Source organism: Nerophis ophidion, linkage group LG19 (assembly GCF_033978795.1).
Source record: "Nerophis ophidion isolate RoL-2023_Sa linkage group LG19, RoL_Noph_v1.0, whole genome shotgun sequence".
Lineage (NCBI taxonomy): Eukaryota > Metazoa > Chordata > Actinopteri > Syngnathiformes > Syngnathidae > Nerophis > Nerophis ophidion.
The window spans coordinates 24,141,095-24,165,810 of NC_084629.1; the positions used below are offsets into that span (position 1 = coordinate 24,141,095).

Consider the following 24,716-nt stretch of genomic DNA (forward strand, 5'->3'; position numbering starts at 1 on the left):
GTACCGTCACAGTGGGTTGGAGCCTATTCCAGCTGTGACCCCTTTTTTTTATTTGCCAAAATTCTTCGGAATTGCCACAAATGCCCCAACTCTGGTTGCTCATGTTATCAGCTCCTAGCACGCTTTTGCCAGGTTTAAGTCCCATGCGGAACAGAAGCAGGCACTGAACCAGGCGGGTTACTTTGTCAATACTAGGGGTGTCTTAGAATAGTCGACTATTATGGTCGTAAACGCGCTGCAGCAAAATGTGACGTTTTGTGCACACAAAGACACTTTTCCCTAACAATAGACATTGAGTGCTCCAAAAATAAAACATATTTTATTAGGTTTGATTGTGAATCGATTCATCATTTTTGAGAATCAATTTAAAAAAAAAAAAAAAGAAGAAAGAACATTTTTTATTTTTTTGCTTTTTATTTTTGAGAATACATTCTTCTGATCTAAAACATTGAGCAACTATTGTTGGTATTATCATTATTATTATTATTATTATTATTGACACTGTTACTCTTGTACATTTTTGGTTTTCCTTTTTGATTTGTTAAAATTGTCTTTATTAAATATTGTGTTTGTATGTTTCTCGATTGCTTTGTAAATGTCTATCTTAAGTATTGTAAAGCTGTGATTAAGTTAGAGTTGCTCTTATTTTATCCTTATTAGATTGTTAAAAATTCTGTGAATTTTGTCAATCATTTTTTTTAAACACTTAAAAAAAATAACACTGCACATATAAGGAGCCAAGAGGAACTTTTGTAACTTGTAACCTGTTTTGAAAATAATTCATCATAATTTATATACCAAATATTTTATTAGGAGAATTGTGCTGAACTCTTAATCGAATCATCAGCCCAACGAATGGAATTGTGAGGTGCAAAAAGATTCCTACCGCTATTAAACATGGCAGTTTTTGGTAATGTGAACGACTACATGTAAAAATGGGATTTTCCCAAAAAGTCAGAATTTGGCATTATACCCATCAGTGTGAACAAAGGTATGAATTATATACCATGAATTGATTTACGTGGACCCCGACTTAAACAAATTGAAAAACATATTCGGGTGTTGTCATTTAGTGGTCAATTGTACGGAATATGTACTGAACTGTGCAATCTGCTAATAAAAGTTTCAATCAATCAATCAATGAACGAAGCAAGCTCATGAAAATAGGTTAACAACTTAAAAAGGCAAAATGTCAAAATGTTTTTATCCTTGTTTTGCACGTGTAAAAAGAAGTGAACCTCTGTTGTAATTTTAAAACATTTAAATATGGTAAAGCTCATCTTATTACGGCTGTATTTTATTCTCAGGCTCTGCTGCTCCGTTATTTGAAATGCCACAAAAAAAGAGCATTAGTCCTACAGCGGGGCTCATATGGTAGAGCTGCCAACCAGAAAATTGAGGATTCCTGGATCGAGTCCAGCTTTCGTCATCCCTAGTCACTGTCGTTGTGTCCTTGGGCAAGACACTTCACCCACCCTGTGCCGCCCACACTGGTGTAAATGTAGCTTGAATGTACAAACCCCGTTTCCATATGAGTTGGGAAATTGTGTTAGATGTAAATATCAACGGAATACAATCATTTGCAAATCCTTTTCAACCCATATTCAGTTGAATATGCTACAAAGACAACATATTTGATGTTCAAACTGATAAACTTTTTTTTTGCAAATAATCATTAACTTTAGAATTTGATCCCAGCAACACGTGACAAAGAAGTTGCGAAAGGTGGCAATAAATACTGATCAAGTTGACGAATGCTCATCAAACACTTATTTGGAACATCCCACAGGTGTGCAGGCTAATTGGGAACAGCTGGGTGCCATTATTGAGTATAAAAACAGCTTCCCAAGAAATGCTCAGTCTTTCACAAGAAAGGATGGGACGAGGTGCACCCCTTTGTCCACAACTGCACGAGCAAATAGTCAAACAGTTTAAGAACAACGTTTCTCAAAGTGCAATTGCAAGAAATTTAGGAATTTCAACATCGACGGTCCATAATATCATCAAAAGGTTCAGAGAATCTGGAGAAATCACTCCACGTAAGCGGCATGGCCGGAAACCAACATTGAATGACCATGACCTTTGATCCCTGTATGATCAGTGTCAGAGCTTGGTCCGCATTGCTGGCAGTAAGTTGGACACGTTTCCAGTGAAGGTTGGACTCCGCCAAGGCTGTCCTTTGTCACCGATTCTGTTCATAACTTTTATGGACAGAATTTCTAGGCGCAGTCAAGGCGTTGAGGGGTTCCGGTTTGGTGGCCACGGGATTAGGTCTCTGCTTTTTGCAGATGATGTAGTCCTGATGGCTTCATCTGGCCGGGATCTTCAGCTCTCACTGGATCGGTTCGCAGCCGAGTGTGAAGCGACCGGAATGAGAATCAGCACCTCCAAGTCCGAGTCCATGGTTCTCGCCCGGAAAAGGGTGGAGTGCCATCTCCGGGTTGGGGAGGAGACCCTGCCCCAAGTGGAGGAGTTCAAGTACCTAGGAGTCTTGTTCACGAGTGGGGGAAGAGTGGATCGTGAGATCGACAGGCGGATCGGTGCGGCGTCTTCAGTAATGCGGACGTTGTATCGATCCGTTGTGGTGAAGAAGGAGCTGAGCCGGAAGGCAAAGCTCTCAATTTACCGGTCGATCTACGTTCCCATCCTCACCTATGGTCATGAGCTTTGGGTCATGACCGAAAGGATAAGATCACGGGTACAAGCGGCCGAAATGAGTTTCCTCCGCCGGGTGGCGGGGCTCTCCCTTAGAGATAGGGTGAGAAGCTCTGCCATCCGGGAGGAGCTCAACGTAAAGCGCTGCTCCTCCACATCGAGAGGAGCCAGATGAGGTGGTTCGGGGCATCTGGTCAGGATGCCACCCGAACGCCTCCCTAGGGATGTGTTTAGGGCACGTCCAGCTGGTAGGAGGCCACGGGGAAGACCCAGGACACGTTGGAAAGACTATGTCTCCCGGCTGGCTTGGGAACGCCTCGGGATCCCCGCGGAAGAGCTAGACGAAGTGGCTGGAGATAGGGAAGTGTGGGTTTCCCTGCTTAGGCTGCTGCCCCCGCGACCCGACCTCGGATAAGCGGAAGATGATGGATGGATGGATGGACCTTCGATCTCTCAGACAGCACACTATCAAAAACCGACATCAATCTCTAAAGGATATCACCACATGGGCTCAGGAACACTTCGGAAAACCACTGTCACTAAATATAGTTTGTCGCTACATCTGTAAGTGCAAGTTGAAGCTCTACTATGCAAAGCAAAAGCCATTTATCAAAAACACCCAGAAACGCCGCCAGCTTCGCTCGGCCTAAGCTCATATCAAAAACCACGTTAAACCCAGATTCAGATCTAACAAAGGTCTTAACTTATTCTCTTTCTATGCCACATCAATGTGGAATGCACTCCCAACAGGTGTAAAAGTAAGTGCATCTCTATCCTCCTTCAAAACCGCTCTCAAACAACACCTCAAGGCAACTTCAACCCTTTACTAATACCCTCCTCCATTCACATCCCATCCCCCCGGATTGTAAACAACCTAATGTAAATAATCAAATGTATATACTTGTTCTTATGCTATCTGAACTCACTATATTCTCTGCTCGCTGTACATATCCTACTAAGTAAGACCTACACTGTTTCAATGTCCATTTCTCTGTTGATGCAATTGTTGATGACTGAAATACTGATATCAACCAAAGCTCCTCATCCCACCCCCCCGGATTATAAATAATGTAAATAATTCAATGTATATACTATGATGATTAACTTGTGTGATGACTGTATTATGCGGATAGTATATATTTGTACCATGAATTGATTAACGTGGACCCCGACTTTAACAAGTTGAAAAACGTATTTGGGTGTTACCATTTAGTGGTCAATTGTACGGAATATGTACTGTACTGTGCAACTTACTAATAAAAGTTTCAATTAATCAATCAATCTAAGATGGACTGATGCAAAGTGGAAAAGTGTTCTGTGGTCTGACGAGTCCACATTTAAATTTTTGGGGGGAAACTGTGGACGTTGTGTCCTCCGGACCAAAGAGGAAAAGAACCACCCGGATTGTTCTAGGCGCAAAGATGAAAAGCCAGCATCTAATGGTATGGGGGTGTATTAGTGGCCAAGGCATGGGTAACTTACACATCTGTGAAGGCACCATTAATGCTGAAAGGTACATGCAGGTTTTGGAGCAACATATGTTGCCGTCCAAGCAACGTTATCATGGCGCCCCTGCTTATTTCAGCAAGGAAATGCCAAGCTACGTGTTACAACAGTATGGCTTCGTAGTAAAAGAGTGCGGGTACTAGACTGGCCTGCCTGCAGTCCAGACCTGTCTCCCATCGAAAATGTGTGGCGCATTATGAAGCGTAAAATACGACAGTGGCGACCCCGGACTGTTGAACGACTGAAGCTCTACATAAAACAAGAATGGGAAGGAATTCCACTTTCAAAGCTTCAACAATTAGTTTCCTTAGTTCCCAAATGTTTATTGAGTGTTGTTAAAAGAAAAGGTGATGTAACACAGTGGTGAACATGCCCTTTCCCAACTACTTTGGCACGTGTTGCTGCCATGAAATTCTAAGTTAATTATTATTTGCAAAAAAAAATAAAGTTTATGAGTTTAAACATCAAATATGTTTTCTTTGTAGCCATTCAACTGAATATGGGTTGAAAAGGATTTGCAAATCATTGTATTCCGTTTATATGTACATATAATGCAATTTCCCAACTCATATGGAAACGGGGTTTGTACAAAATGAGAGTCTAAAGAGAAGAAAGCGATATACAAATATAATTCTATTCACATTTTGATAGCTTCCTTAACAGAGGTGTGACCTCATGCATCGTCACATTTTGGTGGTATTGTATAACTAACAGTTATACCGTATACTACTTTATATATTCCTATGAAGGTTCTCATTCACCCATGCCGTTGTCATCTCAGGGCGTTCAATCCTTCGCAACTGGACTGCTTGATTTATCTTAGATGTTTCGCCGCTCATCCGAGTCGGCTTCATCAGTTCGTGCTCAGAGACTTAGATTGATCAGATCTAGTTCAAACGATTGGTGCCAAAACCCCAAATATTTATACTCCAAAAAACAGGAGAGTGTGCGCCTAGGCAAGGGTGTATAGCACTATTCGAGTGAGAAAAAACACTGTTTTAATGCCAACAGCAATCATAACTGTCAAAGCCAACAACAGTCGTTAAAGTGTAAATTCCCCTCGTTAGCATTGAGGTATTGTGTGGCAGAACCATCACTGTGGATCGACTACTACCAGGCCAAAATAGTTGGAATCCCCCGCATAAGCATCCCATTCAGTTGTAAACAAACTGCATTCTGTTCACCTTCTGTGACACAAATAACAGGAGTTTCTAACTCCTGTTATTGGTTGGAGGCAAAATTGCAGTCTTCACATATATATTTAATTATCAGCTTGCAGTCTTTTATTTTTTTTTTTACATGAATGTTGGAATAAGAACAGAGTTGTTCCATTAATAAAATAAGTTTACTTCCATTAAAACTTGTTTCTAGGGAAGCTGGAGCCAAGGGGCAAATTAACCATTATTTTAGGAGGTCAAAGCTTTGGAACGGACAAATTTTGATTTGGTTGTTGAGGCCAGAAGTTGTGTAAACACACAGTCCCTTATTTCCCGCCTCAAAATATAACGTGGCATTTCCTGTTGTGCCACCCAGCCGCAGTGTTTACTCTCCCCTCCGCTGGGAGCAAACAACAGTGACACGTCCTCCATGTGTGTCCTCGTTTGTCTCGCGTCACGTTTTTCTACCTGTGTGTCCTGCGGCAGGTGGAGGACGGTGTGGAGCCTCTCGCTGTGATGGTGTCGCGACTCCTCCTCGTATGCCATGTCCCTGTCGGCCTGCATGAGCGCCAGGAACCGCCGGATGGTGCACAGGTTCTCCCAAAGTGTGCGGTTCTCCGGGCTGGGGTTTTCCTTCCAGCGGAGCAGCTCGCAGAGCCAACCCTGCAAGGGGACATTGAAGCACCAAAGAAGGTAAGGTGGAGTTCTGAAGAAACTACTTTTATCAGTCAAGGCGCCGTATTTGGTGCTTTAGGGTTTTGTAGCGGAGGCTAGCCTGTGTGGCTTGGCAGTTTATGTTATTAAATCTTACTTCCTGCTAACCGGAAGAGCTAGTTGTGGACGTTGAGTTGACAGCCTGGATTATTGGTGCCTAGCATGCTTATGCTAGGTCCGGGTCCCAGGCGGAACCGGAAGAGCTAGTTCAGGACGTTTAGTTGACAGCCCGGACTATTAAATCTTACTTCCTGCTAACCGGAAGAGCTAGTTGTGGACGTTGAGTTGACAGCCTGGATTATTGGTGCCTAGCATGCTTGTGCCAGGTCCGAGTCCCAGGCGGAACCGGAAGTGCTAGTGCTGGACATCGAGTTGACAGTTCGGCTATTGGTGCCTAGCACGCTTGTCCGAGGTCCAAATCCTAGGCGGAACAGAAACAGGCACTGAACCAGGCAGGTTACACTTTGTAATTTCTACGGGTCGGGGTCTTTGAATAGTCGACTATAGTTGTCTTGGGTACTCAACTCGCCTGTCTGACAACTCCTCCGAATAGAACTGTAAGATCATACAACCCCTGCATGCAGTGGAGTATGTTGGACGATGTTCTGGGACGAGGGATGCGCCGCTGCTAGGCCGAACCCCCCCCCCATAAGACAAGTAACACGTCATGCCACCACGCACGGTGTCGCTCCAACCAGTTCCACCAGCTCCAACACACACACACACACACACACACACGCACGCACACAATTAGCCCTTTCACCATATGATTATTTATTAATGGCAAATGAGGTGTTCTGTATGTTTGAAAAATCTCAATAATCATAAAAGACATTTGTCTGCTTCAGCTAGCATGCCATGACACACGCCACATGTGCATGCCATCTGTGTCAAACACTCAAAAGTTTATAACATGAGCGCCGCTTTGTCTACTGGACAACAGGGGGCGACTTTATAACTAGCTGATACAAACACCCTTTTCTTCACATTTGACATTAATGGGTGCTCAAAAAATGTTATTTTATTAGTTCCAATTATGAATCGATTCATAATTGTCTCATCACAATTAAAACTTGCTGTAGTATTAAGCCTGCTTTGTCGATACTTCCATACTTGTGAGCGCCATTAATGTACTCCTCGCAAATAATATTTTTTTTGTTTAACTCTACAGCAATTTCCTTCCTCTTTCCACGCTGGTCCGTTGAGCTTTGCGACTCACATTGAGTTAGGAAAATGGACAAAGCTTGTCAAAAGGCGAAAATTCCCAGAAAAAAAACCTGCCTGACTCGTAGTGTACTGCAATGTGCAGCAAGTAACGTGGACGGCTCACTAAAATACTATGCCCTGCTTTTTTCTTGTAGCCAGAACACAGGGACATGGTTCGCACACGGAGGCACATAAAAGTTTGTAGATTGAAAAGTTTGCAAATAGAGGGGTTGGTATATGGAGGCCCCAATGTATACATATTGAAGTGTGCGAAAGGAAACACTGCCTAAAGGAAGAAAAGCATGCCAGGAAGAATATGTTTCTAGTGTGAGGTGAATGTTGAGTCAGAAGGGGAGATGATGATGATGATGATGATGATGATGATTCTGTGGTAGAAAAGCTGCAGAAGATTCAATTATGTCTGCTAGGCTGGCTCTGTTTGTGACACCAGCTGTTGTGTTCAAGCAGCCACCTCAGGCTGCGTGCGAGGCTAATAGCATGATCAGCGCTTGCTCCCTCCGTCCTTGTGGCCAGCTGCAGCAGATGGGTGCACTGAACTGTGACCCCCCTCTCCACTGAGCTGGGGGACCCTCAGCGACCATGCCCACACACAAGCATGTAAATACTGTAAAGAAAATGCACACGCGCCCTTTTCACGCTTACCCCCGCTAGCTGGCAGCGACATGCCGCTGACCTGATGCGTATAAGCTGCTGGTTGAATAGCTTCATTCCTCACATGCAGTTATTTGGCATCCACCTCAGTCTTATCAATTAATCATTCTCGCCATGTCTCCTTTTTCTGATGTCCCGCCCCACCCCCCCTCCGTTAACTTGCATGCTTTGTGTTTCCTCACCTGACTCTTGTTGGCTGCCACCTTGGCAAACAGAGCCTGGGACACCTTGGCTCGCTTCATCTCCTGCTGGATTTCGTCGTAGATGCCCGACGTGATGTTGACCAACGATTCCAACTTGATGGGGAGGTCAGGGGTGGGGCCTAAGGGCTTTGGCTGTGGAGGAGGACATGTCATGTACACAATTCAAGCAAGTGTACGTACGTTGAAAAGAAGATTTGAACGGCTTTTGTGGAAAAAATTAGGACAGCCTGTTGTAGGGCTGGACGATTTATCGAATTGTAATTTCGATTTTGGCATCTCACAATCATAAAAATGTTATCTTTGGAAAAAAATTATTGGGCTGCATAACATAAATGCCTATTCCTGAGCTGCGAACAGTGAAACGGATGAGGCACTAATGAGTGAAAAAAGACCATGTCTTCTAGAACAGTGGTTCTCAACCTTTTTTCAGTGGTGAACATTTTTTTAATTTAAGTACCCCCTAATCAGAGCAAAGCATTTTTGGTTGAAAAAAAGAGATAAAGAAGTAAAATCCAGCACTATGTCATCAGTTTCTGATTTCTGAAATTGTGTAACAGTGCAAAATATTGTTCATTTGTAGTGGTCTTTCTTGAACTATTTGGGAAAAAAAAGATATAAAAATAACTAAAAACTTGTTGAAAATTAAACAATGATTCAAATATAAATAAAGATTTCTACACATGGAAGTAGTCATCAACTTAAAGTGCCCTCATTGGGGATTGTAATAGAGATCCATCTGGATTCATGAACTTAATTCTAAACATTTCTTCACAAAAAAATAAATCTTTATGGAACATGTCCACAAAAAATCTAGCTGTCAACACTGAATATTGCATTGTTGTATTTTTTTTTCACAGTTTATGAATTTACATTCATATTTTGTTGAAGTATTATTCAATAAATATATTTATAAAGGATTTTTGAATTGTTGCTATTTTTAGAATATTTTACAAAAAATCTCACGTACCCCTTGGCATACCTTCAAGTACCCCCAGGGGTACGTACGCGTACCCCCATTTGAGAACCACTGTACTAGAAGATTGGGATCTTGCTACGTTTTATCTGACACAGTGCTAGTAGACCTAATCAATAATCAGTAAACACAACAAAAAAAAGTAAGACATATCATTGTCATTTTGGCGCTCATGTAACCGCGAACGGAATCACAGAATTGACCAACAATACGGAATTCGCTGTTAAAAGCAGAAGATCAGGGAAATTGACATACATATAAGTGAAATTCTGTTTTTGTGAGGAGGGGGAACATTTGTTTGGGAACCGGTAGTGCTCATTCATCCCCTAAACACTCAATGTCGAGACGTCCACTTAAAACAGCGACTATACTACAACGCTAAAGCTATCAAGAACAAGCCATACACTCACAGCACATCTCATCTGCTTGTGTTGTTGTGAACGACATCATTGATGTAAGATCTATGTACAAACAGGAGTCGCAACTTTAGGCTTTCTCTCATTTCCTTTAAACATCCTCTAGTCGTCTTAACACGTCAAGCTCAGAACAGCAGCACACCTACCCCCTTCACAATAACTGCCCTGTGCGCAACATCCTGCCTGCCTGGGCTAACAAATTAAAGGTTTCAAAAAGTATTTAAATCACTTATTGATACATTTACACAATTGTTATGCTTTGACTTGAAATTGTCCATATATGTGTTGTTCCTATAAATTAGGAGATTTTTGCATTTAATTAACAATCATTAAATTAAATGTTGTATATGACACAAAAAGTACACACTCTATGGTGGTAAAATAAGTGTAAAAGGTAAAAAATGGAATTCAAAAAAGATTAAATGGAAAAACTGACTTAAATGTTTTCATTCTGCTATTATTTTAGTTTATTGTTACTACTATTATTTTTCAACTTAATTGTTCATTACCAATTTCTATGCAGTTGTTCTTTTAAGTTATATTTGAACTTGTTTTGCTTGTAGAATAAATAATTTGTTTTTGAATTAAGGAATAATCGTGTTATTAATCAATATTAATCCAAATAATCGTGACTTTTATTTTTGCCGTGATTGTCCAGCTCTACCCCATGGATGACATTTGCAGCAATCAATTTGCGGTTACAACGCTTTGAACATGCAGGCCTATTATCAACAGATGTCCTTAAAGTTTAATAATTCCCAGACAAATGGTCAGCGATTTATAGACAATTTGTTTTGTTCAATGGCGGCCATGTTTCCCCAACCAATTTGGCTTGAATACGACATGCATGTGTTTGTCAGTCCCCTGAAGGTATGTATCAACTTGGCGACTCAGCTAAACACCCTAATGTTACAATAAGTGTTTTTGTAGAGCACAGTGGGAAATTGAGTGAATAATTTCAAGTCAGTCCGACTTACTGAGTTAAATAACATGTGGAGTATTTGTCAGAGAAACAATAAAACGGGTGACACAGTAAGGGTGCATGTTTTGCCAAAGTTTCACCCTGTTGTGTGCTGCAGTTCAGGCGTCAAAGTGTTAGCTACAAACAAATACATTCTGACAACACATGTCACACATTCAGTCTTGTGTGGTTTATTTCGGGTCACGTTGAAACTTGTGCGAGTGTTTAGAATAGAATAGACTTTTATCCATCTCACAATTGGGAAATTATGTGGTTGCAGTGCAGATTTTTACAAATAGGAACAAAAGTACAAAGTAATTAAAAACAAAACAAATAGCAATAAATAATAATAATAAAAGCTCAACATTGAGCAGAAAATTATATCCCTTTTGTCAGTTTTGATGATGTGACATTAGAGAGGACTTGCGGGAGTATTCCTCTCCAGACTGCAGATGACAAGTTCCGTTTACACTACACACCAAATCAGATTTTTCTGCCCTCAAGTGACACAGATCAGATTTTTTTTTTTGCCCTTTTAAACTATCCAAAGTGCTTCAAATCCGATCTTTTCAAAAATCAGGAGGTAGTTTGATTCCGATTGGAATCTGATCTTTTCAAATGTGACTTAAGTCTGGGCGGAAATATGACTGGACTGCCATTTCTCCGTCATCTTTAGGCAAGCCAAGTACGCCAGAGGAAGTACAAACCCCGTTTCCATGAGTTGGGAAATTGTGTTAGATGTAAATATAATCGGAATACAATGATTTGCAAATCTTTTTCAACCCATATTCAATTGAATGCACTACCAAGACAAGATATTTGATGTTCAAACTCATAAACTTTTTTTTTTTTTTGCAAATAATAATTAACTTTGAATTTCATGCCTGCAACACGTGCCAAAGTAGTTGGGAAAAGGCATGTTCACCACTGTGTTACATCACCTTTTCTTTTAACAAAACTCAATAAATGTTTGGGAAGTGAGGAAACTAATTGTTGAAGCTTTGAAATTGAAATGTTTTTCCATTCTTATTTTATGTAGAGCTTCAGTCGTTCAACAGTCCGGGGTCTCCGCTGTCGTATTTTACGCTTCACAATGCGCCACAGCTCGGTTGGTAGAGTGGCCGTGCCAGCAACTTGAGGGTTGCAGGTTCGATTCCCGCTTGGCCAGCCTAGTTACTGCCGATGTGTCCTTGGGCAAGACACTTTACCCACCTGCTCCCAGTGCCACCCACACTGGTTTAAATGTAACTTAGATATTGGGTGTCACTATGTAAAGCGCTTTAAGTCACTTGAGAAAAGCGCTATATAAATATAATTCACTTCACTTCACACATTGTCGATGAGAGACAGGTCTGGACTGCAAGCGGCCAGGAAAGTACCCACTCTTTTTTTTACTAAGCCACACTGTTGTAACACGTGCTGAATGTGGCTTGGCATTGTCTTGCTGAAATAAGCAGGGGCGTCCATGAAAAAGACGGCGCTTAGATGGCAACATATGTTGTTCCAAAACCTGTATGTACCTTTCAGCATTAATGGTGCCTTCACAGATGTGTAAGTAACCCATGCCTTGGGCACTAATGCACCCCCATACCATCACAGATGCTGGCTTTTGAACTTTGTGTCGCTAACAGTCTGGATGGTTCGCTTCCCCTTTGGTCCGGATGACACGATGTCGAATATTTCCAAAAACAATTTGGAATGTGGACTCGTCAGACCACAGAACACTTTTCCACTTTGCATCAGTCCATCTTAGATGATCTCGGGCCCAAAGAAGCCGCCGGCGTTTCTGGATGTTGTTGATAAATGGCTTTCGCTTTGCATAGTAGAGCTTTAACTTGCACATACAGATGTAGCGACAAACTGTATTTAGTGACAGTGGTTTTCTGAAGTGTTCCTGAGCCCGTGTGGTGATATCCTTTAGAGATTGATGTCTGTTTTTGATACAGTGCTGTCTGAGGGATCGAAGGTCACGGTCATTCAATGTTGGTTTCCGGCCATCCCGCTTACGTGGAGTGATTTCTGCAGATTCTCTGAACCTTTTGATGATATTATGGACCGTAGATGTTGAAATCCCTAAATTCCTTGCAATTGCACTTTGAGAAACGTTGTTCTTAAACTGTTTGACTATTTGCTCACCCAGTTGTGGACAAAGGGGTGTACCTCGTCCCATCCTTTCTTGTGAAAGACTGAGCATTTCTTGGGAAGCTGTTTTTATATCCAATAATGGCACCCACCTGTTCTCAATTAGCCTGCACACCTGTGGGATTTCCCAAATAAGTGTTTGATGAGCATTCCTGAACTTTATCAGGATTTATTGCCACCTTTCCCAATTTCTTTGTCACGTGTTGCTGGCATCAAATTCTAAAGTTAATGATTATTTGCAAAAAAAAAATGTTTATTAGTTTGAACATCAAATATGTTGTCTTTGTAGCATATTCAACTGAATATGGGTTTAAAATTATTTGTAAATTATTGTATTCCTTTTATATTTACATCCAACACAATTTCCCAACTCATATGGAAACGGGGTTTGTAGATACGTCACCACAACAGCCGCTTTCGGTGAGCGTAGTGTTTTTTCGGTGGCTGAATTTTTGTTGCATCACTTGTCATTAGTGTGCTAATTGTAGGCTATATGTAATATATGAATATATATTTTGATTCCGAAGAAATAGCAATTGTTGAAGGACCAGAATGTGGCGTATTTGCTTACATATTACATATATTGCATAAGTTCTTTATGTCAGGGAGTTGATAAATACAGCTGACGTAGACCCACGCTAATGTCCGTTCCTCCTCTACTTAACAGTCATATAAAGATTAGAACCCTCCAAAATAGTTTTACTTATATACTTCCATTTATTTTCACGTGAACAAAACCCAATATTTTTTAAGGTATGGTGACTATTTTATTTTGTAGTGACTGCTGTGACTTCCTTGTTCATTTACACAATATGGTCAACTTCCTTTGTTTTTTTTACTTTATCGAAGTGACGTCGAGGCCACATTGGAGCCACATTAGTGCTTGTGCGCGTTTACACTGTAGTCTGATTAACATCTCTTTTTACTTGCAGTGTAAATAAACAGTCAGCTGGGGAAAAAATTATTTTGAAAAAATCCCATTTGGGCCACTTTGCCCCTGCAGTGTAATTGTAGTCCAAGTAAAAAAAAGTACATCTCCATCCATCCAAACATTTTCTACCGCTTGTCCGCATCGGGGTCGTGGGGCTGTCCTGGAGCCTATCCCATATGCATTTGGGTAGAAGGCGGTGTTCTCCCTGGACAAGTCGCTACCTCATCGCAGGACTAACACAGAGACAACATTCACACACTAGGGACAATTTTAGTGTTGCCAATCAACCTATCATATTATATCTAGATCTTGTTTGAATAAAAGAAACTGAAAGTATCCCAGAGTTGACATTCACTGAGCAAACCGCTGTACTGGAACCAAAAACTCTTGCATTTTTAATCTTGGAGTCTGTCAATTTATTAGAGTTCAGGATTAGGCTCTGAGTTTGTTCCACTTCCTACCTGAACTTATCCCTTTGGGAAATACAGTAGAGGCCAAAAGTTTGGACACACCTTCACAATTAATTCATTTTCTTTATTTTCTTGACTATTTACATTGTAGATTGTCACTGAAGGCATCAAAACTACAAATGAACACATGTGGCGTTATGTACTTAAGAAAAAAAGGTGAAATAACTTAAAACATGTTTTGTATTCTAGTTTCTTCAAAATAGCCACCCTTTGCTTTGATTACTTTTTCGCACACTCCTGGAATTCACTCAATGAGCTTCAAGTAGTAAGTAGTCACTTTAGTGGGATGCGACGTGTGATTAGTTTTTATTGTATTACAAATGTTTTTAGTTTTTAGCTTTATGATGGTTTGTATGTTGTATGTATTTTATGTATTTGTACCTTGTTTTTACTGTTGTACCTTGTTTTTTACTGTTGTACCTCGTTTTTACTGTTGTACCTTGTTTTTATTGTTGTACCTCGTTTTTACTGTTGTACCTTGTTTTTATTGTTTTACCTCATTTTTACTGTTTAACCTTGTTTTTAATGACTACTGCTGCAAACCAAATTGCTCCTCAGGGACAATAAAGATTTTCTAAGTCTCAGTCTAAGTCTAAGAGGTAGTCACCTGAAATGGTTTTCACTTCACAGGTGTGCTTGAAGCTCATCGCGAGAATGCCAAGAGTGTGCAAAGCAGTAATCAGAGCAAAGGGTGGCTATTTTGAAGAAACTAGAACATAAAACATGTTTTCAGTTATTTCACCTTTTTTTGTTAAGTACATAACTCCACATGTGTTCATTCATAGTTTTGATGCCTTCAATGACAATCTACAATACGACAGTCATGAAAATAAAGAAACCACATTGAATGAGAAGGTGTGTCCCAACTTTGGGCCTGTATTGTATATTGTGCATTGTTTGTGGATACAATTTAATCTGTGGCTTCTTGCGTGTGCTCACCTCTCAGAGCGCTCGTATTGTTTTGAAGTCGTCCACCAGACTTGCACAGACTGGCCGGCTTACATACCCGCCGCCTAAACGATGCTGAGATAATTCCTGGCAGCCATAATATATAAAAGCTCACACGTTCACCATGAATGAATGGATATTTTCCCTGACATCAGAGGGGGTGAAAAGGCCTTATCACTCACTTTGCTCTAAATGCTTTATTACATTGAAATGTTTACAGTGAAGGCTTTGAAGTTGTTGTTCCATTAGATGCAGAGTTTGTTTAAAAGATGAAAAAAGCCCATAATTATTCATTTGGGAGTACGCGATGAGCTGATGGCGGAGAACTCACCGAGTTGGTTATCTTATTCTTGTTCTTCCAAATCGAGGCCCAGGTATCAGGCGTGATCTGCTCGTCCAAGCTCCTCTCCCACACTTTCTACGCGCACACACAGGACACGCAGCATGTAGAAATGTAGCTTGCACAATGTCAACAGCCTCAGTGGTCTTTTTTTTTTTACCTGCGAGAGGCGGGGAGTGTTGGGGTTAGAAGAGTTGGAGGCGGGAAGGCCCACCGTAGGGTTCATGGTGCGCTCCCGCTCCTCTTGGTAGATACGGTCTCGCTCGCCCTCGGGCAGGTTAAGGAAGTTCTGCATGGCTTTCAGGTTGACCAGCAGCGACTGCGAGGCTGTGCGAGGGTCCTCCTCCTTGCGCAGGATCTCCGACAGCAGACCCTGAGTGTGTAAAAGCGAGAGTGTTTGTCTCCAACCTCTCGGCTAAAGTTTCACAGTTACTTCAAAGGTTTGTGACAAAACATTGATATAACAGTTTTATCGCTCAGGGTACAATATCGATACACCAGCATCAGGTATTGATAGACTCTGAAGTCATTGAAAATGAAACCTCTAAACCACAGTCAGGACTGTGAGGTTTAATGCAGCGAGGATTGTTGTTATATCGCAATGTTAGCGTTGACGGAATCTTGCGATACCTCTTGATGAATTTCTCATAGACTAGTGATTGCAGCTTGATTTAGAGAGATTGTGATTGGTGTAGCTTCATGTTTGTACACAGAACAGTTTTATTTGGATCATCTTCAACTTCGGTATGTTCGTAGCGCAACGTGAGGTCTCGGCATGGACAACATTTTGATGAAGTTCTTGCATATTTATTCTCATAGTTTTAATGGCATTCCGTTTCATTTTGCCTTCCAATTGCGATTTGTTACCTGTATGTCAGTATTATATAAAAATACTACTAAAAAAACAGTAACAAGTGAATTATAACAGCATACAGGTGAAATACAACAAGAAAAAGTTGCAATGTTGACTGACTCCAGTAACACAAAACAGGCTGTTGTCACTGCTCAAATAATATTATTCAATCAAAATCAATGTTATTATGAATATTGACCAAAGCTCCAATTACTTCACATCAAAATTTTTGTGTGTTTAACATATCATACCGGTATATGCAATATAAAAACAAAAATGACATATAACGATTAAAATAAACATACAAAAATAAAATACTGATAATCAACAGATCTAAAAATGATATTGATGTTTAAGTGCTGAATATTAATTTAAGAAAGTATGACCTATTTTTAACACATTTGTAAGTGGAAACCTCTTGGGTCCGCAAACATTTTAGTGGGATGTTTTTTTTCCAAAAATATGATGAATTAATTAATTGTTATTATTAAATAGTTTTACCTATTTAAGGCTCCAATTACAAATACAGTATTGCATGTTTTGTTTTTACCATAAAAAACAGGGTTTTCATCGACAAAAAGGGCATACAACGTTAAAAAAAAATTACCATTATATTATATTAGATGTAACGTTTAGAGTTTTAAGCGTAGATTACATAATCTATTTACAGTATATATATACAATGACCATTATATTGACAGACATGAAGTTGATCTAGAGATTTAAGCGTAGATTATTTATATATACACACACATACATATATATTTAAATATACACACATATATATATATATATATATATATCTATATCTATATATATATATATATACAGTACATACATACAAACATATATATTTATACTTATATTTATCTATATATATACATATATATATATATATATATATATATATATATATATATATATATATATATATACATGTGTGTGTGTGTGTGTATATACACACATACATATATATATGCGTATATATACATACATATATATGCAATTGTGTGTGTATGTATATATATATATATATTTATATATATAAAACCTGTGTGTGTGTGTGTGTGTGTGTGTGTGTGTGTATGTATATATATATATATATATATATATATATACATACATGTATATATATATGTATACATATATATATACATATATATATATATATATATATGTATATATATATATATATATATATATATATATGTATATATATATATACATATATATATATATGTATATATATATATATGTACATATGCTGGGAAGGAGGAGCCCTGAAGGTAATATTTTTTTTTAAAAACGGTATATTGTATTGGTTTTGAAAATCCACAATACCAATATGCCCCCCGCATGTTTTCATTTTTTCTTGTGCGACTCTCTGTATAAAATGTTTGGACACCCCACTTGATTCTGTTTACATTGCTACATCAGAGAGTGACAACTATTATATCATCATGTTGATGATCAATCATATTGACACTTGAGCAGCGAACCTAAGGTGTGTTCTTTGTACATTTTATGGTGATCTCTATAAATAGTGAGCGTTGGATTGAAAGTCTTGCTGGAATTGTCAACGTTGTTGAAAGCATCGCTGCCACCTTTCGAGGGTCTGTGAGCTCTCATTACATGGCTCTAATGGGGCGTGCAGTAAACCGGTTAGTGCAGCCTTGAATGAGTCAGGTGTTGGCGCCCCTGCAGGAAATAAAGACCTAACGACCCGGCAAGCTACCCCGCCATTCTTTCCGCTAATCCTGCTGAAAATACCTCCATGTGGGTGTCCGTAAATGAGGCCCACATCTATGACAGCGAGTGGATCCCAATCAATTAGTAGAGCAATTATCTCTCCTTGCCTGATCTCAGTGGAATCAACAACTTGGCTAAACATGCCTTCAGAGGATAGATGATGTACTTTGCTCTGGCTTCTTCTGCCACCATCTAGACCACACGGTCCCAACATACCTGTGTACGGTTGAAGGCCACACGTGCAAACACGGCCTGAGAGACGCTGGCTCTTTTCAGCTCGTCTCGGACCAGCTGGTAGATTTCCGATGACACCTCAGCGGCCGAGGGGTTGCTGCCGGGGTGGTCGCCGCCGACTTTGGGTGAGCCCCGTGGGATGGGCGGGTGGTTGAGGAACTGCTGGTTGAGGGCCTGCGGGTGTTGGTGGGCCAGCAGGCGGCTGACAGCTATCTGTTGGTTGATGAGGTGGGCCATGGCGAGCTGCTGGCGCACCAGCTGCGGGGAGAGTTGGGGCGAGAGCAGCCCACCTGGGCCCAGCAGGGGCTGGAGCGTGCCGGGCGGGTGGGGAGGCGGCGGAGCGGGCACCTGGCCCGTGTGGAGAGGGGGGCTGTGGTGAAGGGGTCCATGGGGCGAGGGCTGCTGGGAAGGAGGAGGCACCTGGGGAGGCTGGGAGGGCACCTGCGGGTCTCCAGAGCCCGCCTTTAGGAGGGGGCTACCAAGGTGACCTAGCTGAGCTAGGCCGGCCAAGTGAGGATGAGGTCTCTGGCCCAGCATGCAGAAGTCAGCCATGTTGTCTCGCTCAACTGTCGATAATACAAGAGCATCAGTTGGAGAACCCAACGCTTCCTCATTAGCTTAGACAGAAATAATAGATATGTGCAAAATTCTTCTGTTCGGACCCATTTTTTGGTGTTAGAAATATTTCTTACTTCTTACACAAAAAAGCACAAGCATTTTGCACATATTTTATTAAAAATAAAAATACATTGCTTACTTTTGATGTCAGTGGGATCTCGACCGGACCACATCTTCTCCAAATAATCCACTGTGGAAAGCATGATAACTCATCAAATTAAACACTAATGTAAAAAGATGTGTTGCAACGTTTGTGTAGCTTAACCCAAGCTAACCAAACCTATGGCAGGCTAGACAGGAGACATTTTAGAATGGTTACAATACAAAAATATACAGTAGGCTACACAAAACAACCAAACATTCAAAGCTTTAGCATCAGCTAATTTAAGCTCCTTCGGTATTTTTGTTTAATAAAGATAAACCGAAAAGGAAAACCATAATGACGGCAATAGAACATACAAAGTCACTTATTGAAACTGGTTTTCATCAAGGTTACATGTTTAATCCACAGTAGAGATCGAGCGATATGGTTTACTGATACCGATACTGATTATTAGCAATTAGGGTTGTCCCGATACCAATATTTTGGTACCGGTTCCAAAATGTATTTTGATACATTTTGATAATTTTCTACAAAATATTGCATTATTGGCTTTATTTAAACAAACAATTTTAGGGTACATTAAACATGTGTTTTTTTATTGCAATCGGACAACAATTATGGCCTTAAAGTAGTAAACCTACTAGACAACTTGTCTTTTAGTAGTAAGTAAACAAACAAAGGCTCTTAATTTTTCTGCTGACGTATGCAGTAACATATTGTGTCATTCATCATTCTATTATTTTGTCAAAATTAAGAGGGACAAGCTGTAAAAATTGATTATTAATCTACTTGTTCATTTACTGTTAATATCTGCTTACTTTCTCTTTTAACATATTCTATCTACACTTCTGTTAAAATGTAATAATCATTTATTCTTCTGTTGTTTGATACTTTACATTAGTTTTTGATGATACCACAAATTTAGGTCTCGATCTGATACTAAGTAGTTACAGGATCATACATTGGTCATATTCAAAGTCCTCATGTGTCCAGGGACATAAATCTTGCACTCTTCCGCCCTTTTTAATTTCCTCTCGAGGAACTCTGAAAAAACGTTTATCATTTCCGCGACTTGAACAAGTCGTACAGCTGTAAACACCATAAGCATAGGGCATTTTTGTTGCCTGGTGACCGTTGTGAACAGAGTTAGCTTGACCATCGCCAAGCAATAGAAGCCAGTCAACATCAAGTAAAACGCTGGTGATCCGGGATACTGCCTTTGCTTTTAGCTCAGTAGTAGTACGCTGGTCTGTCACTGCGGCGATGTGGGTTCAGCAGTAGGAAAGAACAATGCAGCCGAGAGAAAGAGCGTACACAATCGCTAGACAAAGCTGAGCTGTTTGTGATTGACAGCTATGGACACCAATCATTGTATTCCACCCACTATGGCATCAGAATACCAAATATCAGTGTTGACAGTCGGTCGATCGCTAATCCACAGTTACTTCTTTTTGCACGTTCATGACCATTAACTACGCCACATAAAATTTCCATGAGTTAAAACTACTCATTCTATTTCCATTTTTTTTCTCATGGGGAAAATTAATTGGACCTTGGAACACTTCTTAGGAAAGTGGAACTGATTGTGTTTGAGTTGCAGTCATCTCACACATGGTGACTGTAGTGAGTCCTTCCATACCTTTGATTTTCTTATACTTCTTATACCAGCGACCAAACTCTTGGCATTTGGCAGTGGAGACGTTGGCATAGTAGGAGCTGTTCACAATGGACGAGATCATACTCTGAGGGACAGAAAGACACGGGAGAGTTAATTAATAGCCGGCATGGTATGAAATGTTTACAGTCGTGCATAAGAAAAGCCATGACACACACACACACACACACACACACACACACACACACACACACACACACAGACACACACACACACACACACAGACAGACAAAATTGAAACAGACAGTCAGTAATCACGACTGGAAGCCACCCATGGAAACTTGAGCCAGTTTAAAGCAGCAAGGGAATCTCCAACCTCTCTCTCTCTCTCTCTCTCTCTCTCTCTCTCTCTCTCTCTCTCTCTCTCTCTCTCTCTCTCTCTCTCTCTTTCTCTCTCTCTCTCTCTCTCTCTCTTTCTCTCTCACACACACACACACACATGCTTGCAATTGATATGCTTGCTGCCATCAACACCCCCACCAGAGCTCTATTTGAGCACATAAATCTCCCCCAGCAGCCATTATGATGCGGCCACAGCGCTAAACATGCAGCTAGGGAGTTAAAACACGGCAGAGTTTGATTAAAATGCAGCAACAGTTATTAATCAGCGCCCGTTTTTATTTTCTTCGCACTTGTTGCGTTCGCGTTGAGCGAAGACCAAGTTGATCTTTACTTCCCTCACCTGCGACAGAGGACACTCTTTGGCCAAAGTGCTCTGGTTCATCTCCTTCAGGAGCTCCTTCAGAGCATTCCTGACAGTGGCGTGGTTCCACTGCTCGCAGGGCAGGTCCTCCAGCTTAGAAAAACTACAAGAAAAGGACAACAAAGTTAAGAAAATGCAAAAAGACTAAAGTCTTATGTCGCTTGTGGATAAACCTGGATTCAGCTTAGCATTACATCCAGGTACCAGGTTTTTGGAATTTGAGATAAACCTTTTTGACAGTTACACAAAACTTCAAACGCTTCAAAGTAGTGATGTGCGGATCAATACTGGAAAATTGATACCACCGAATTTCAGCTCTTTATGCTCTAATATCAATCCTCAAATCAAAATATCGATACTTTTGATACTTTACTTCAGGGGTGTCCAAACTTTTTCCACCAAGGACAACATACTGAATGGTCAAATTATGCGGGGGCCGTATTGACATATTTTTTTATTTGAAAAAAAGCTAAAAACAGAAATTGTGTTAGCTATGTATTATAGGTGACTAAGTAAATTACTATTAAAGGCCTACTGATCCCACTACTAGCGACCACGCAGTCTGATAGTTTATACATCAATGATGAAATATTAACATTGCAACACATGCCAATACGGCGGGTTTCGTTTACTAAATTACAATTTTAAATTTCCCGCGGAGTTTCTTGTTGAAATTGTCGCGGAATGATGACGCGTATGATGATGCGTGCGGGTGACGTCTCGAGTTGTAGGGGACATATTAGCGCAGCACCACTTGCGGCTAAAAGTCGTCTCTTTTCATCGCGCAATTACACAGTATTTTGGACATCTGTGTTGCTGAATCTTTTGCAATTTGTTCAATAAATATTGGAGAAGTCAAAGTAGAAAGATGGAGGTGGGAAGCTTTATCCTTTAGCCACACAAACACACGGTGTTTCCTTGTTTAAAATTCCCGGAGGTGAAGCTTTACTATGTATCAGAGCGGTCAAGCGATCATGGTTCCCGACCACTTGTCAACCGGCAGATTTCGGTGAGAAAATTGTGGTAAAAAGTCGCTTCTTACCGGAGATCAGCGGAGCTTGCGCCGTCCATGCAGCTGCTGTGACTTCCCTCAGAGACTGGCGTCAACACACCCGTGGACACACCCCTCCGACTATCAGGTACTATTTAACTCACTAAAACACTAGCAACACAATAGAAAGATAAGGGATTTCCCAGAATTATCCTAGTAAATGTGTCTAAAAACATCTGAATCGCTCCCAATTGCCTTTTTTTTTAACTTTATTTTTTTTCTTTCTAGTCCTTCACAATCAATATCCTCTTCCACAAATCTTTCATCCTCGCTCAAATTAATGGGGAAATTGTCGCTTTCTCGGTCCGAATAGCTCTTGATGCTGGAGGCTCACATTATAAACAATGTGAGGATGTGAGGAGCCCTCACACCGTTGACGTCATCGTCTGCTACTTCTGGTAAAGGCAAGGCTTTTTTATTAGCGACCAAAAGTAGCTGAGATAGGCGCCAGCGCCCCCCGCGACCCCAAAAAAGGGAATAAGCGGTAGAAAAATGGATGGATGGATGGAAGTTGCATACTTTATCGTCGATGTTCTTTACTAAATAATTTCAGCAAAAATATGGCAATACCGGGAAATGATCAAGTATGACACATAGAATGGACCTGCTATCCCCGTTTGAATAAGAACATTTCATTTCAGTTTGATGTAACATAACAATATTATAAAAAAGATTTGGTATTATTGTTAAAATCTCAAATAATACCCAAAGTACCGACTCATCTTCCCTAAATCTGTGCGCCAAGTGGGTTTTATTTTAGACGCAGATTATTTACAAATTGGAATAAATGCCAGTCAACCTAAGAGAAAAAGCTTTTTTATAAGGGTGATGTTTAATGTGGGTTAACATAATTACTACCATATTATTATATATATTTAAGTTGCTCCGGAGTATAAGTCGCACCTGCCAAAAATGCATAGTAAAGAAGAAAAAATACATATATAAGTCACATTTTTGGGGGAAATTTATTTGATAAAACCCAACACCAAGAATAGACATTTGAAAGGCAATTTAAAATAAATAAAGAATAGTGAACAACAGGCTGAATAAGTGTACGTTATATGACGCATAAATAACCAACTGAGAACGTGCCTGGTATGTTAACGTAACATATTATGGTAAGAGTCATTCAAATAACTATAACATATAGAACATGCTATACGTTTACCAAACAATCTGTTACTCCTAATTGCTAAATCCCATGCAATCTTACACGTCTAGTCTCTTACGTGAATGAGCTAAATAACATTATTTGAAATTTTACGGTAATGTGTTAATAATTTCACACATAAGTCGCTCCTGAGTATAAGCCGCACCCCGGCCAAACTATGAAAAAACTGCGACTTATAGTCCGAAAAATACGGTAACTAAATTCAGTGTAAAAGCTTTCCCCACTCATCTTCCATACCCTAACCCCTAAACTTCCAGCACAAACTGGGCCTTGTTTTAATGTCATAGAACCCAGCGACAAAGCCCCACCGTCACCACGGATACGCACATGAACACGTAAACAAAACCTGGCTGCTATGTGCCCAAACAGTACCAACAAATCATCTGGACTTTTAGCAGTCCATCAAGACTGCGCTGTGCTCTATTTCTGGAAGTCTGATAACAGATAAATCATTGCAGGATTGTTTAGTGTTTGAGTATTACTATTATCTACGTCAGTGACATCAGCGCGTCAAAAAGCTGCCTGCGAGACCCAAATCGTCGGGAGGATTAGCACTACCAAACTTTTGGTTTCACTACTGGGCCACCAACATTACAATTCTTAAATATTGGCTGCAATATGAAGCATTTGATCCCTTCTGTTATAGCTGGTTATGGAGGCTAACTCAACTAACCAGTATTTCTCTGGGCTCCGGTTCACTCTCCCATTCGCACTAGACACAGCCTTATGCAATGCAAGCTAACATCGTATCCATTATACCAAGTCCGGCTAGCTAAGATGTATGATAGAATACTGGTATTAAGTGTTCGGTGTTAACAGTCTCCAGCTAATGTAATACATTTGCTGGCTGCAGCCTTTGTGGGAAAATTAAAACACTTTTCTGACCTTTGAAGTTGGATGCGTAGAGTGACCATGTGGTAGACCTCCATGAGCATGTCGGCCACCGTAGCCTCTGGGGCGTCCGTCAGGAAGTGGATGGGCAGAGGGTTCCATCGGCCCACCTTGATGATACCTGGACATGAAACAGCAACTCATCAGTGGGTGTTATGACTTTCTTTAAGCTTGGATTGCAAAACTGGGATATTTTTGAGTCGGTAAAAGAAGCAAGGACGTCAAAGTAGAAAAAAAGGTTTCTGTGATATTAGCCCACAATTACGATCAATTTATGTGTATTTCCCAAAATTGCAGCTTTGACTATTTTGAAACCCCAAAGCCAAACGTCACCCGTTCAGTCTTAATTGAGAAATGTTCATTCATGCAGTACC

General features: G+C 40.4%; 1 protein-coding gene across 2 annotated transcripts in view; it reads right to left on the reverse strand.

Annotated features, from left to right (window-relative positions):
• Positions 1-24,716, reverse strand: part of satb2 (SATB homeobox 2) — an 86,884-nt gene that overhangs the window by 14,430 nt on the left and 47,738 nt on the right. For both annotated transcript variants that reach the window (XM_061879624.1, XM_061879623.1), the window contains exons 4-12: positions 24,337-24,463; positions 21,209-21,332; positions 20,491-20,593; positions 18,888-18,938; positions 18,113-18,696; positions 15,455-15,667; positions 15,286-15,372; positions 8,093-8,245; positions 5,787-5,981 (exon numbers count right to left, since the gene is read on the reverse strand). In XM_061879624.1, the coding sequence (XP_061735608.1) occupies positions 5,787-5,981; positions 8,093-8,245; positions 15,286-15,372; positions 15,455-15,667; positions 18,113-18,696; positions 18,888-18,938; positions 20,491-20,593; positions 21,209-21,332; positions 24,337-24,463 (1,637 nt within the window). The remainder of the gene's footprint in view (positions 1-5,786; positions 5,982-8,092; positions 8,246-15,285; positions 15,373-15,454; positions 15,668-18,112; positions 18,697-18,887; positions 18,939-20,490; positions 20,594-21,208; positions 21,333-24,336; positions 24,464-24,716) is intronic.